Source organism: Drosophila nasuta, chromosome 2R, assembly GCF_023558535.2.
Source record: "Drosophila nasuta strain 15112-1781.00 chromosome 2R, ASM2355853v1, whole genome shotgun sequence".
Taxonomy (NCBI): Eukaryota; Metazoa; Arthropoda; class Insecta; order Diptera; family Drosophilidae; genus Drosophila; species Drosophila nasuta.
In genome coordinates, this window is record NC_083456.1 from 9,772,124 (window position 1) to 9,785,833 (window position 13,710).

The 13,710-nt window shown below is 42.6% G+C and overlaps 2 protein-coding genes across 7 annotated transcripts in view; one reads left to right on the plus strand and one right to left on the minus strand.

The window, feature by feature from the left end:
• Nucleotides 1–13,710, minus strand: part of LOC132787624 (homeobox protein prospero) — a 79,413-nt gene that overhangs the window by 50,674 nt on the left and 15,029 nt on the right. The gene's annotated exons all lie outside the window — the stretch shown is intronic.
• On the plus strand, nt 1,028–7,053 carry LOC132785924 (MAP/microtubule affinity-regulating kinase 3-like). Its single transcript, XM_060792252.1, has 2 exons — nt 1,028–1,126; nt 3,808–7,053. The coding sequence occupies exon 2, from the start codon at nt 4,455–4,457 to the stop codon at nt 6,657–6,659; it is 2,205 nt and encodes a 734-aa protein (XP_060648235.1). The 5' UTR covers nt 1,028–1,126; nt 3,808–4,454; the 3' UTR covers nt 6,660–7,053.

Genomic DNA, 13,710 nt, shown 5'->3' on the forward strand with positions numbered 1-13,710 from the left:
ACGACGACGACGATGCTGACTAGGGAGCCCCTCTTGTCGCCTACTTTGTGATTGTAATTCTTCTTTTCATTTAAATGAGAAAAAGAAAAGGATTATAATGAAAGGCAAAAAATGCATTTTATTATTTATTATTGTTATGCTTTGCTTGGGTTTTTTAATCAAACTGTTTGGCTCTGTGGATAACAATAACAATGCCAACGCTTGTCGGTTGGCCAGCCAGACGGAGCCGAAGCGGAACTTCACTTGAAGAACTTGCCACGTTCTTATTGGTCCCCAGACCCAGACACCCACAACAACAACAACCACTCACACTTGATTGAACGATGCCAACAAGATAAGATACAACAATGTGAAACGCAGTGCGGCGAATACCAACGGCGAATAAGAAAACTTCACACACAAGCGCATGTACACACACGCAGTTAGAGCGAGTCGGCAATAGTGGCTGGCAACAAACTAACACAACGACAAGAAAATCGTTAAGTAGCGCCGAAGAAAACTCACACCAACCACACCATAGAGGAGAAGAAGTTGAGGCGAGCCACTACAAAGGCAAATCGACAAATAAATTCGCCGCAACCGAACGTTACGAGACGACGAGCCGAAGTCGTGACGTAGCCGAAGACAGACACACACATAGTTGTCGTCGTTTACTTACCCCTGCCCAACGACGTCGTCACATGGTTGCCTGCGTGTGACGTCACGCCTCAAGAAACGCTCAAGGAAACGCAACGACCTTCAACGAATTGAGCCAAACGCAGTGCGAAAGAAGCGGCAAAAGAATGAGCGCAAACCAAATTATGAGCACAAGACAACGACGCTCTTTTACGCTCGCTCTCTGATCGTTGCTCTCTCAGTTTCTTTGCAGTTCCTTCAAGATACGCTCTCAGCGTCTCAGAGACCTGTGGCTCAGCGCTCTCTCAACTCTCTGTTCTCTGATGTCTGGGCCTGGGCATCGGCACTTGAGTTGTGCGTTCAGTACAACGACGCGCTCTGTATCTTGTAGTTCGGTCGCGCTGAGACGCAGATACTCGTACATATGTATCTTTGAATTTGCTGGTCGTGGATTAACGCTTAATTTATTTTTGATTGCTGCCAAGGGAACAAACTAAACGTAGCGCAGAGCGTAAGTAAAGTTAAATCTGCAATTATCTTGGGGCGATGCTTTGGTCGATTCGATTTCTGGTTTCGGTATCGCAAACGTAAGATAAGAGCGCTCCCCTGGGGAGTCAAAAAGAGAGCTCCGGCTCCGTTTGGAGCGATCTATCTTGGTTTCCGTCTGTCTGTCTGTCGGTCCGTTCGTCTGTGTCCATCTGCTGTTGAAGTGGGCGTTCTTCTTTGCCATTAAAGAGGCGTTTTATTAATAAACCATGTGGGAATTGCGCTGCCAAGTGCGTTTCCTCTGCTTAAGCTGGCAACAGTTCTCAACAACAAGAGTAAAAACACCAACCAACCAAAAAAAATTCAAGACCCGTTCGAAAGAAATAGTGTCAAAGCAGAAACAATAAAACAATTAACTCATGCCAGGCTGCTAATGAAGCGTAAGCGATTCTGTGTGTGTCTGTGCAAGCCAAGGGCAAAGATCGATGGAAAACTAAAAGAAAGAATAAGAGAGAGAGAGAAACGGGGACGAAGATCAAGTAGGAAAACGATGGATGAAGACCAAGCGCCGCCAGCGGCGTCTTAAGCTGCGGGCTATTTTCTGGCTAAGGCAATTTACGATGACTCAGTGACAAGCGATGAATCTGAAGAAGAGGCAACAACAGGAGAACTAAAGAGAGAGAGAAAGAGAGAGAGGAGAGAGACTGAGCACACACAATGTGTGTACGCACAACAGAATGAGAATCAAAATAGAATGAACAACAAGCGGGCGCTTAAGACGACGACGATGCAGAAGCAACAGCAAAGCCACAAAGGCGGCACTCAAATCTTCAGATCTCTGTTTACATATGCATAATGGGGGAAAAGAAAAGGGCTGCAGGAGAGCGATGAAAATGGGGGACTGGGGTACAATGAACTTGGCAACAACTGCAGCAGTTGCAGCTGCTGTTTCTTTTGCTTTTGGCGTTGCCACTGCAGATGCATAAATCAGTTACATTACGATGGTTCATTCAAATGGCATTCGATGGACCAACTAAACTCATTAAGCCTCCCCGAAATGTTGCCAATTCTAAGAACTGATAGATGCAAGTGTTTGTTTTTAGTGTCTGCATCTCTCCGTCTGTCCGCTTGTCGCTACTTCTGCCCTTCTGTTGTTGTTATTATTATTTTTGGCAATGCTAAATCGCATCTTGCCAAAAGAGGGAGAGTGCGAGAGAATAACAGAAATAACAGCCTAAAAGAGGCAGCTGCAATTGAATTACGAATCAACAACAAGACACACACACACACATACAGTCAAGGAAAGCGGCACAGACGAACTCAGCAAGAAGAGGAAGCATAAAAAGGAGACGACAATACCGCTGCATGCGACCCAAAGCGAACAAGTCGGACCGGCAGTCAGGACGTCAGGCAGTCATCAAGCATTTAGGCTCGGGGTTGCGGCTGAAATTGAAACTGAGGCTGAGGCGGAGGCAAAGAGAATGACGATGGCAAAATACGAGAGAAAATGTTGCAAGCAACAAAAAACGTCGACAACGACAACAACAACAAGTAAGCAGGATCAAGGACACTGGCAGGCCACACAGCCACATGTGGCGAGTTCAAAGCGAGATGCGAGAAATGAGAAACGAGAAATTGTTACACGTCGCACGGGGCGAATATTCAAGAGAAAAGAAAAGCCAGATTAAGGACCAGTTCCCAATTCCTTTGTTGTAGTTGTTAATTTCTTTTTTTTGTACTTCTCTCTTTTCATTTTGTTTTTGTTGTTGTTAGGTAGGTAGTTATTAGGGTAGTTTCGGGTGTTCGGGTAGGTAGCTGCAGATCGCAGGATATTGTAGGATGCGTATGCTGGCGAAATGTAAGTGCAAAACAAGAGGGAATTAAGAAATGCCGAAAGAACGATAAATATGCGAAGCATTCATTCGCTTGTATGGATGTATGCATGGATAACTGCATAAGGATAAGGACGACATGAGGGACGATAGTTAATGGCCCGTCGAGAAACGAAAGCAAATTACATATTGAGCCCACTGCGGTCATGTGAGCACAGTGGTGCAAAAGCAATTATTGATGCATGCAAAGTGATCGCTGATTTTAATTAAAAAAATCATATAGTACGGAATTTTGTTTAAATTGATTTTAATTTTAGAATTGATATTATTAGTTGACACTTGTACTAAAATCTTAGATTTGAATTTGTTCTCTTGCTAAAATTTTTCAAGTTACTTGTACTATTTATGGGATATAAGTTGCAAGAATTGCGGACGCAAAATAATTTATGCTTTCAAAATGAAGAAGAAATATTATATTGAATATTTTGAATAAACTCGCATATAAATATTGAAGAAATAAAGTAAATTACTATTAAAAAAAGTATTTTTTTTCAAAATTATAAAAGTTAATTTCAAATTAAAAGTTAATTTAAAGTTAAAAGTTAAAAGTTAATTTAAATTTAATCTTTTTAAAGTATGATCAAATGCAGATATTTAAAACATATTGCACATAAGATTAAAAACGTATTATATATTTCAGTAATCTAAAACTGATTTCAAAATAAACGAGTTGGGTGTGAATTAAATACATTAAAGGATGAAAAGAATTCATGAAATTGTACTGATGTTCGATGATCAATTTGTTAGCATTATGAATGATTAATTGACAGTGGTGTCGCGTGTTATTAAATTCTTTCTTATGGTATCTTTACAGGCATTTGTTGACATTTGGATGTTGTCGGAACTCAACTTGATATTAAATGTGACACCAAAAGCGAACCACGGAATACACGATCGCACGAGCAACGCTATCGTCCACAAGGGGGAAAAGGAAGACTGCAGGAGTAAACACTCGACTTCGAAGGGGGTTGAAAATTCGAAAGAAGAAGCGCAGCTGAAATGCTCGCCTAAAAGGGCGATCCTGTAAGGACGAGAAAGAGAACGGGGACGAGGACGTGTTGCTGCTTTATCAGTCATGCGTTGCTAGCACCGCCAGATGAACTGCTAAGGGTTGGAGACGGATCACGAACCACGTGCCACGAACCCCGTGTGCTTCGTTCTTATCTTAAAGCTTACAGACCGAGAACCGACGTCCCCTGAGGGTGTTGAAAAAAGAGCAGATGTGTCGAGCTGTCGAGTCAACAATTGCAGCTCAATAAAGGACGCGGCACCACAAACAAAAAAAGAAGAACAAAAAAACCGAACCAAAACTATGCAAGGCGCGTGCTTGACATGCGCAAGGAACTTAAGTGAACCCTCCTCCTCAACTTGGAACTGAACTTCTGCCTTCTGCTGCTTGTGCAATCTTGTTAGCTTTGACTTTTGTGCTTTGGCAAGTTGACGAAATTTTTGTAGCTTAGAATGTCGGCGGATAAACATTTAGAAATTGTAGAATTCGGTTTGGCAGATGAGAGTGTGGCTAAAATAAAAGCAGCAGCGGCAGCAGTTGACGAGAAAGCACCCAAAACATTGAAAACATCTGAAAAGGAGAACTGCTATCAGCTTAAAGGTGGCATCACCGCAGCAGCCACCGCAGCAGCAGTCACAATCACAGCAACAACAACAGCAACATCGACAGCAACAAAAGTTTCTGGAGCAGTGTCGAGCGGTGCCAAAGCGGTGCCAGCGACTCCAAGCAACGCAACGGTTCGCTTAAGTGATTCCACCACAGTCGACGATGCTGCCGCCGATGGGATGAACAACGGTTCCGATCTCAAGCTACAATCGTATGTGAATGGCAATGGCAATGGCGTCTACAAGATCATTCGGACACTGGGCAAGGGTAACTTTGCAAAGGTCAAGCTGGCCATCCACATGCCCACGGGTCGCGAAGTGGCCATCAAGGTGATAGACAAGACGGAATTGAATGCGACAGCGAGGCAGAAGCTGTATCGCGAAGTGCGCATCATGAAGCTTCTGGATCATCCGAATATTGTGCGACTCTTCCAGGTGATCGAATCGGAGCGCACGCTTTATCTGATCATGGAATACGCGAGTCGCGGCGAGCTCTTTGATCATCTGGTGAAGAACGGTCGCATTCGCGAGCGCGATGCCCGCGTCCTGTTTCGCCAGTTGGTTTCTGCCATACAATATTGCCACAGCAAGTTTGTTGTGCATCGCGATCTTAAGGCCGAGAATCTGTTGCTTGATCAGCACATGAACATCAAGATTGCCGATTTTGGCTTCGGCAACACCTTCAATCCTAATGCTCAGCTGGAGACGTTTTGCGGCAGTCCGCCCTATGCAGCCCCCGAACTGTTTATGGGTCGCAAGTATGCGGGTCCCGAGGTCGATGCTTGGTCACTGGGCGTGGTGCTCTACACGTTAGTCAGCGGTTCGTTACCCTTTGATGGTGGCACATTGAAGGAACTGCGGGAACATGTGCTCCGTGGCAAGTACCGAGTACCGTATTACATCTCCATGGACTGCGAGAATCTGATGCGCAAGTTTCTGGTGCTTAATCCGGGCAAGCGAACCACGCTCAACGCTGTCATGGCCGACAAGTGGCTCAATCTGGGCTACGAGGACACGGATCGTCTGCGTCCGTTCCAGGAGCGTCCGCTGGATCTGCAGGATCCGCTGCGCATCGAGCAACTGCTGGGCATGGGCTACAAGCGACGCGATGTGCTCAATTCGCTGCGGACGCAAGCTTTCGATGACATCTACTGCAGCTACATGCTGCTCGCACTGCCCAAGCCGCGTAGCTCACGCCATGCATCCACCTCGGATGCCTCAGAACCGTCGCAGGCCAGCTCAGCAGCAGTCAAACAGCTGGCAGCCACACATCGTCCGGTGGCGCCGCGATTGCCCAATGTAGCGCCTACTGTGGTCAGCAGCACAGCGTCCACCTCTACGTCCATTGTCACCGCACCTCCAGCCAAGCCCACGCGTCGCACCTTCACACGCAGCAAGAACGCCGCTAGCAACACTGCGAATCCTGCCTCCGCCTCCATATCGAGTACTCGCTCGCCACAAACGCCGCACAGCAAACGCTCCAGCAGTGCTGCCAGCGGCAATGGTAACGCTGTCGATGTCAAGCCCACGCTGTTGAGCGCTCAACGACAGCTGGCGCAGACCCAGAAGATGGCTAATTCGCCGCAGCGTTACTTCTACCAGGGATCTTCCGCACGACGACCCACAACACTCTACGAGAAGGGGGACGCCGGCTCACCTATGCCCAGCACGCCGGGCACACCGTCGACCACGAGTGTTCGCCAGCACAAGTCACCCATGTCGGAGCGACGTCCGCTGGCGCAGGCTGCGGTGATGGCCACCGCTCAAGTTGTAGCCGGGCAACCGGAGAAGCCATCGGAGAAGCACTTTACGCGAAGCAATGTGGCGCGTGCCACGTTCCACTTTGGCCAGGGACGCAGTGGCAAGCATGGACGCAGTGCCGCCAGCGAGGACGACGGCTACCAGGCTATGGCGCCACCGTTGTCGGCCGATGACACCAAGCCCGCTTCCCGTGTCGGATTCTTCTCGAAGCTGACGGCACGTTTTGGACGTCGTGTTATTCAGTTGAATGAGAAGGAGACGTGCGAGCAGCGCAAGAATCTCACCAAGTAGCATGTTCTCCTTCTCACTCACACACACTGCACACATACGTATATAGACAAGAGACAAGTACACAATAGCTAGTAGTTTTTGTATGTAATGGATACCGAGAAATTGCTTTCGCTGTGCGCTGCCAAGTACAAAAGAAAACTTAAGAAAAACCCTTAAGAGAAAAAGTAAACATAACTAATCTAAAAGGATGTGCTTTAGTAGTAGTGAAAGAACATCGAGTGGAAAAAGTCTGCGTGAAAATTGTGAACTGCTAATTAGAACAATAAGTGATAGTAGAGTAAATACTTAGTTGGTATATTTTATAAACTTAATGACAAGAAATTAAAATAACATTAAACCTAAATAATATACACACTAGACGGAATACTATAGTGACGAGTTTGCAATAAACGTTTGTTCGAATTGAAAATCATTTCTAGTGGCAGGATGTCTGCCCAATCATCAATATTTATTCCAGTTACAGTTTGAGCTGCGTAAGAGGAGCGATCCAGCATGGCGTCGTCTTCAGTGGCTGTGGCTGTCAAACGATGACAGCTGCAGAAGCCTCACATCCAATTGGATTTCTAATTGGAATTTCTGCATGAGTCTTCATTTACAGTTTGACATTGGTTTGCATAAGTTAAAAAAATCTATATTTCAATTAATTGTTGCTTTTAATGTTTAGACGTTTTCAATTATATTACACACTATTGTTCGTTCTGATTAACGAATTTATGTATAATTTTCTGAATCTTGAACAATTTATAATGCAATATGAATCTCAAATTCACACATTTCGCAAAAATTTTTACACTCTCCCCTAAACTGTACACAGTCCAATTGCAGAATGGTAGGCGTAAGATCAAGCCAACTGGTAAGATTTCATATTCCAATTGGCTTGTAAACCACAAAACCTACACATCAAACTGTGCAGTGGCTCTGCAACTGTATCTTTTCGCACAGCAATTTCTCGCGTGCTGCCCTCACATTAAATTGGCTGTGGGAACAAGTGGAAAGGGTGGCATGAGCGAGTTGAGGGGCAACTGGCACAACACGAAACCGCAATCATTTTGCACTATTTGAAATTTGTTAAACAGCAATCCCAATAACAACAACAGCAACGCAGCCACAGTGAATTACTTGGGCTGTTTTAATCGAGGCGTAGGCGGAAGGAAAAGGCGTTCACACTGCCATCAACATAAGCATGAATATGGCCCAATCGCTGGCACATAACAATATCCGGGAAATTCCGCAGAAGGCCCTCAACTGGAATTGGTGGGAACGGCAGTCTTTATAAACGAAGGGTTGGACTAAGGACCTGCGACTTATTGGACTACTATTGCAAGCGGAAGTAGAGAGTTTTTAAATTGTAAACGGAAGTGTTGGCGGGCCAACAGGTAACAGGTCAATTGTTGGCACATAAATTAACAATATTATATTAAGGAAATGCATTAAAAACTATTCTCAATATGGCACCAGATGCCTTCGCTTCGGGGAGGAGATGAATTTGTTGTTTGCGCAAAGGGGACCTGATAAAAAGTCGAAAACAAATAAAAATAATAATAGAATCAATAGAAATGGAATTGGAAATGGAACTAGAAGTGGTAGTGCCAACAAAGCGTGTAAATATTTTAACTGGAAACGCGCCGTTGATTAGATATTATACAAAAATATATGTATAAGGGAGAGATATAGTTATAGATAGATAGAGAGCTACAATCAAGCACTGAAGTGTGCACAAGATTTGTTAAGTGAGATAGGGAAAAAAATAACGGACGATTAGATAAGCCACCAAAAAACTATAATAAATCTGAAAACCGAATTGTGTCCTGCACTTCATTCCTTTTGGCTCCAGAAATATGTTACACAAACTTGCAAGCGGAAGTTGCAATAAGAAGAAGGCGTCTACGTAATCAAGAACGTCTTTTATGACCGAAAAACAAAGGCTAATTTGCGGCAAAGCTCTGACAAAACGAGCATGTAAATGAAACCGAACAATAAAAACATCGCTCTCATTCTCACTCACAATTGAAGCAAGAAGTCAAAATAAAGAAAACAAATATTAACAAAAGAACATTCGGATTACATTTCAACTTACAAGAGGTTAACGTCTTTGGCAAAAAGGACTGCAAGAGTCCTGCAGGACTTTCAAGCAACTAATTGAGGGTGGATTTCTGTCTTCAGCAGTATTGGCCCTCAAGTGTCTGGCCAACGCCTTGAGTGTGACTTGTGGGTCGCTTGCCCACAGAAATTATGTCAATAGCCTCCAAGCAAAAGTTTTCTTTCCCTGTGATTTTGTAGTGTGCATTGTGAGAGTGTGGTGCTTGAGGGGTGTGCGGTGGGTGCGTGGTGTCTATGACAAAAGGTTGCCCCAAAACTAGAGTTGGGCGCGTGACAAGTTGTTTTTGGCGTTACTACAAAGCATAACTTTGTAGAATGTCCCAGTGTGAAAATTGAACCTACATTAAAAGTTGGTGTAGGTTTATATAAGATATTGAATATCGTTTCTTTTTTACTGCTTATAAACTTAATAGCCCGTTTTCAAACTGAATTACAATAGTAAATATGATACAAATATAAAATTAGAATACTTTAATATACGAAATTTTGTAATAATTAATTATATATTTCTGCCTGGGCAAATTTATATAAAAATATAAAATTAAAAAAAATAATATTATTATAATTAAACGTATTCAATCAGTTACATATGAAGCATTATAAACTATTCGTGTAATATATTTCAGTATTTCAGAAGTCGTGTCACGCTCTCATCTGTAAGGCAAATGCTGGACTGTCACCGCGGTTTACCTTTTTTTCTTGGCGCTTTTCAATTGTTTGGCCTGGGCAAATATTTGAAGAAATGCAAGAAGAAATCATAAGCACTAAGTGTGGCCAGCTTAAGCGGTTATTAATGTCAAGTGGGGGCCAAGAGATTCGCTTTGATTTCTTTTGATAGACTCCGCACTTCAGCTCATTTTGCGGTCGCTTAAGAAAAACATTTTCTACCAAGTTCACTGGCCGTTGGGGTTGCCTTTTGCATTGTGCTTTTCTCGCCAGCCAATTAGCCGGCATTCCGTCGTTTTTGGCCATTCTTCTCCGTTTCAATTCTGATATTTTCCCAGTTTCAGCGTTTTTTCTTCTTTTCATTTTGCGCCTTCCTCAAGTTACCCTTAATTAAGGCGAAGCATATTTGGCGCTTCTTTGGTACGCCTTAGTTTCGAAACTATTTCGTTTCATTTTCCGCCTGAATTAAGCGTTTAATAGTTTTCAGTTATCAGTTTTTGCCTCTACAGTTTTTAGAGATTTTCAGTGTAGAGTAGTTTCACCTACGTAGTTTTCTTGCACAAGTTGCGAAAAGTTTTGCCTATTGGAATGAGACGAACGTCCTGGGGCTCTAAAGTTGACTTACAGCTTTTTTGTGGTCTTTTGGCAGTTAATCAATTTTTCTTTTCCTTTTTTTTTTTTTTTTTGGGTATTTTTTGTCTTTTGTCTATGGCATGTAGAAAAGTTTATTAGGTAGAAGAAGAGAGCAACGGAGGCGAGTCTGTGGTTTGTTGTTGGCCAAAAACTTTTAATTAAGAAAACCTTGAAGTGATTTATTGATTAGCTTCTCCGCACTCTGTGCTCTCTTAGCTCTCAACTTGTAAACCAAAAAGTTGGCTAGAGCTAAGGAAACGTTCCAGCCCCCACATAAAGTGAACAGCCAATGAAATGACGACTCGCCTTGCAAGTTAATCAGCGTTCTGAACGGCGGCCAATGCGTTTAATGAAAGATAAGTGACTGACTGGGTGAGCGTAGGGGAACTAAATCACTGAGAAGGGGGCGCAGCAAAGAGGCAGCCAAGCGACGAGAAGCGGCAAATACGAAACGCGGCGAAATCAATTTCAGCGCTCAAAAGAAGACGAGGCGACCTAATAGAGGGAGCACACAAGTAAAAGGGGAGTGGGATCCACTTTAGTCTCGTTTCGCTAGTGATTCGCCTAGGCGCGCTGCTTATGGAAGCGCAAAGAAATACACCCACAACACACACAAACACACACACACTGAGATAGACACCGTAACAGTCTGCTCATAAAGCGTAACGTAAACTTTGTTGGAGCAACAACAACGAGAACAACTTTTATGCATTACGAATTGAGTTGAGTGTTATTACGAGTCAGAATTTGAAATTCGGTGACTCTTTGGATGAGTGGCCAATACGCGGCAAGACATAAAGCTGACTCCACAAAATGGCGCCTACTTCCGGCTTGGCCAACAACTTATTCCCCCACTTTCTCTCTCTTGGCATGACCTGTGTCACCTATTACATGGCTCACGTTCCGTCCTGCCCCGCCTCAGTCTATGTTTTAATTACAATTATTATTCAAAGTTAATCAGCACCAGAAATCAGTGCTGTTCGCTGCTCGCAGAGTTGTTCTTGGTGAGACAAGCTCGTGAGGCAAGTCGACCACTTGAAGCGGATGTGTGGCCACTACGGAATGGGAGCTGGAACAAAAGAGCGGAACTACTCTTGAAAGATTTGCAGTTGGACATTGGTGACCACCTTCAACATTCGACATTTCGGTCACTTTGTCCCGTGCTACGAGTCACATGCCACCTTTTGTGTCTCTCTCTTTCTCTCTCTCTGTGTGTAGCAGAAGCATCGGAACTTTGCTTCATGGGTGACGATTTTACCTTTTGTCGCTGTTGTTGTTATTGTTTTTCATTGCCGCTTTCTCGCATATTATTAACTTTCCTCTCGTTCGCTGCCTTTTTAAATATGTATTTATGTTGCATTCTCCCCTTTTGTTGTTGTTTGGCTTGGTGCGTGCTATATGCCGCTATGCCTTCACGACCTGTTGTGTTCCCTTTTGTGGCATACTATTTGGGTGTGAACTTAGCTTAAGGGTGTGTCACTTGTTGGCTTGTTGCTGCTTGCTGCTTGTTGGTGGCAGAGCACGTGGGAACCGAAACGAACTTGTTGTTGCCACTTACAGTCAGTCTCTGATAGCTATTAAGCTTCCGCCTTATTGCTTATGCAACAACAAATAAATTCAAGTAAAAATATATCTAACTATCACAATAGAATGTTCGCTGTATAAGAGAGTATGAGACTGCAACGAGTTAACGCCAAATTGCACCAGAACTGTCCAGTGTAATGCGATGCTTCAATGATTTTGACATGTGAGACGCAAACATAGACAGTGCATAGAGAGCTCTGAGTTATGAGAGATGTAAACTCGAACCATGAGACACGAAATCGAGATACACAGATCACTAGACTTATGGGGTTGTTTTTTATTCAAATGCACTTGACTTTATAAAAGTTAATTAATGTGCTTAATCAGTATAGGGGAGGAATGTTGAATACAAACTCTATAAAAATGGTCTTGGATGCAAGTTAATGTTTTAGGGATCTTAGGGAATTCAATTCACTGCATAGTAGATTTAGAATATGACTGTTCATATGCTATCCACTGAAATAATGTCAACTAATTATAGGTAAAATATATATTTATGATATAATTTATAAAATAAATAAAATGATTGCAAGTAGTTAATATCATTAGAAAAATAAACAGAAAAAATTCGATAACAAAAGTTTGGCAATAATTTGCATTAATATTATTTTATTTTAATTACAGTTTCGTTTATAAAACAAACAACTAATTAATCCTTTTAAACTTGCTAATGCAGTTAACTATTTAATTTTAATAGCAAACTGAAAAAATAAATACATCTGATTAGATTTTTAATTAATAAACAATTACTAAATATGATATTGATAAAAGGTATTAATTTAAATTGGTGTTTTTTTTTTATAAAGTTAAATGCGTTTTTGCAATATTCAATAATTAAGTTTTTATTTTAGAATTGGATGTAATTAAAATGTAATATAAATGCTGTTCAGGCTGTGCCAACATTTTTTTTGAGGAAATATTTAAAATTTTTCTAACATAAGAGTATTAAGATATCGGTATTTCTAATTTTAATGCTAGTATGTTTGAAAATGTGGTTGGATTTCTAGTAGATACTCGATCGTCTGATGGATATTGACTCGTATTCATAGTTTTATTCGTGGTCGTAGTTGTACTTAATCGAAACTAGTCGTGCTCATGCATGGCGCGCACTAAATACGAAATAAATTACACTTGATTATCTTGTTGCTCGGTTGCTCAACTGCTCGTTGTCGTTGTTGTCCGAAATAGACAAAAAACGAAAAAAATAGGAATATAAAAACAATCTCACAGATACACAGCTCAAACAAGCGGCAAGTGCTGGGCAGTCCGATGAGCATGTGTTGATATTCTACAAGTCATTTGCTGACTTAATTTCCAAAGCGAATAGCGCGCTCGCGATCGTTTGGGGCATTTGCCAGCTTACTGGAGTGATGATGATTGTGGCGAGGCAGTGCCTGAAGAGGGGCCGAGAGGAAGCAATGAAGATCGCAACAAGAGCGGGGGCGACACGAGCTTCTGCTCAGCGAGGCGTGCAACTCAAGTGAACGTTTGCCATTGGCCAGAGTCCGAGTTAGATTCAGAATTGTGCTTGACATCAGTCTGTATGTGTGTGTGTGTTGATGTGTGTGCTTTATTTAATTCTAGATAATCATAACGACTTGTTGCTGTAGTCAGCTTTTGTAGATGCCTCTGTCTGTGGTTGTGTCTGTGTCGCTGTTCTGTTTTTTTAGGGTAATTTTCTTTTTGCAATTGAATGAATTTGCGTTGTAGTCGCGTTTTTTTATTGTTTAGTTTCAATAAAAGATTATTCGGGCCTCAGATGGACGACGATGTTAGATGTTTATTTAGATGGTTGCGCTCAGCTAGCTGCAGCTGCCAGAATTTTCACTTCCGTTCTTAAAACGATTTCCGGTCCAAAGCTACAACAGCTACTATTTAAGAGTTGTCAGTGCATGGCGAACCATCCGCCTCACTTTCCACATGACATTGTTTGTCGACTGGACAGGGGCAAGTGGGGAAAGTGGGCGGTCACCCAGTCGATGTACTTAATATTTTATAAGCACAACTTTCTTAACGCCATACACTGGCTCAACTTTTGCCCAGATGCCTTGACAGGACTGAGTCTGAG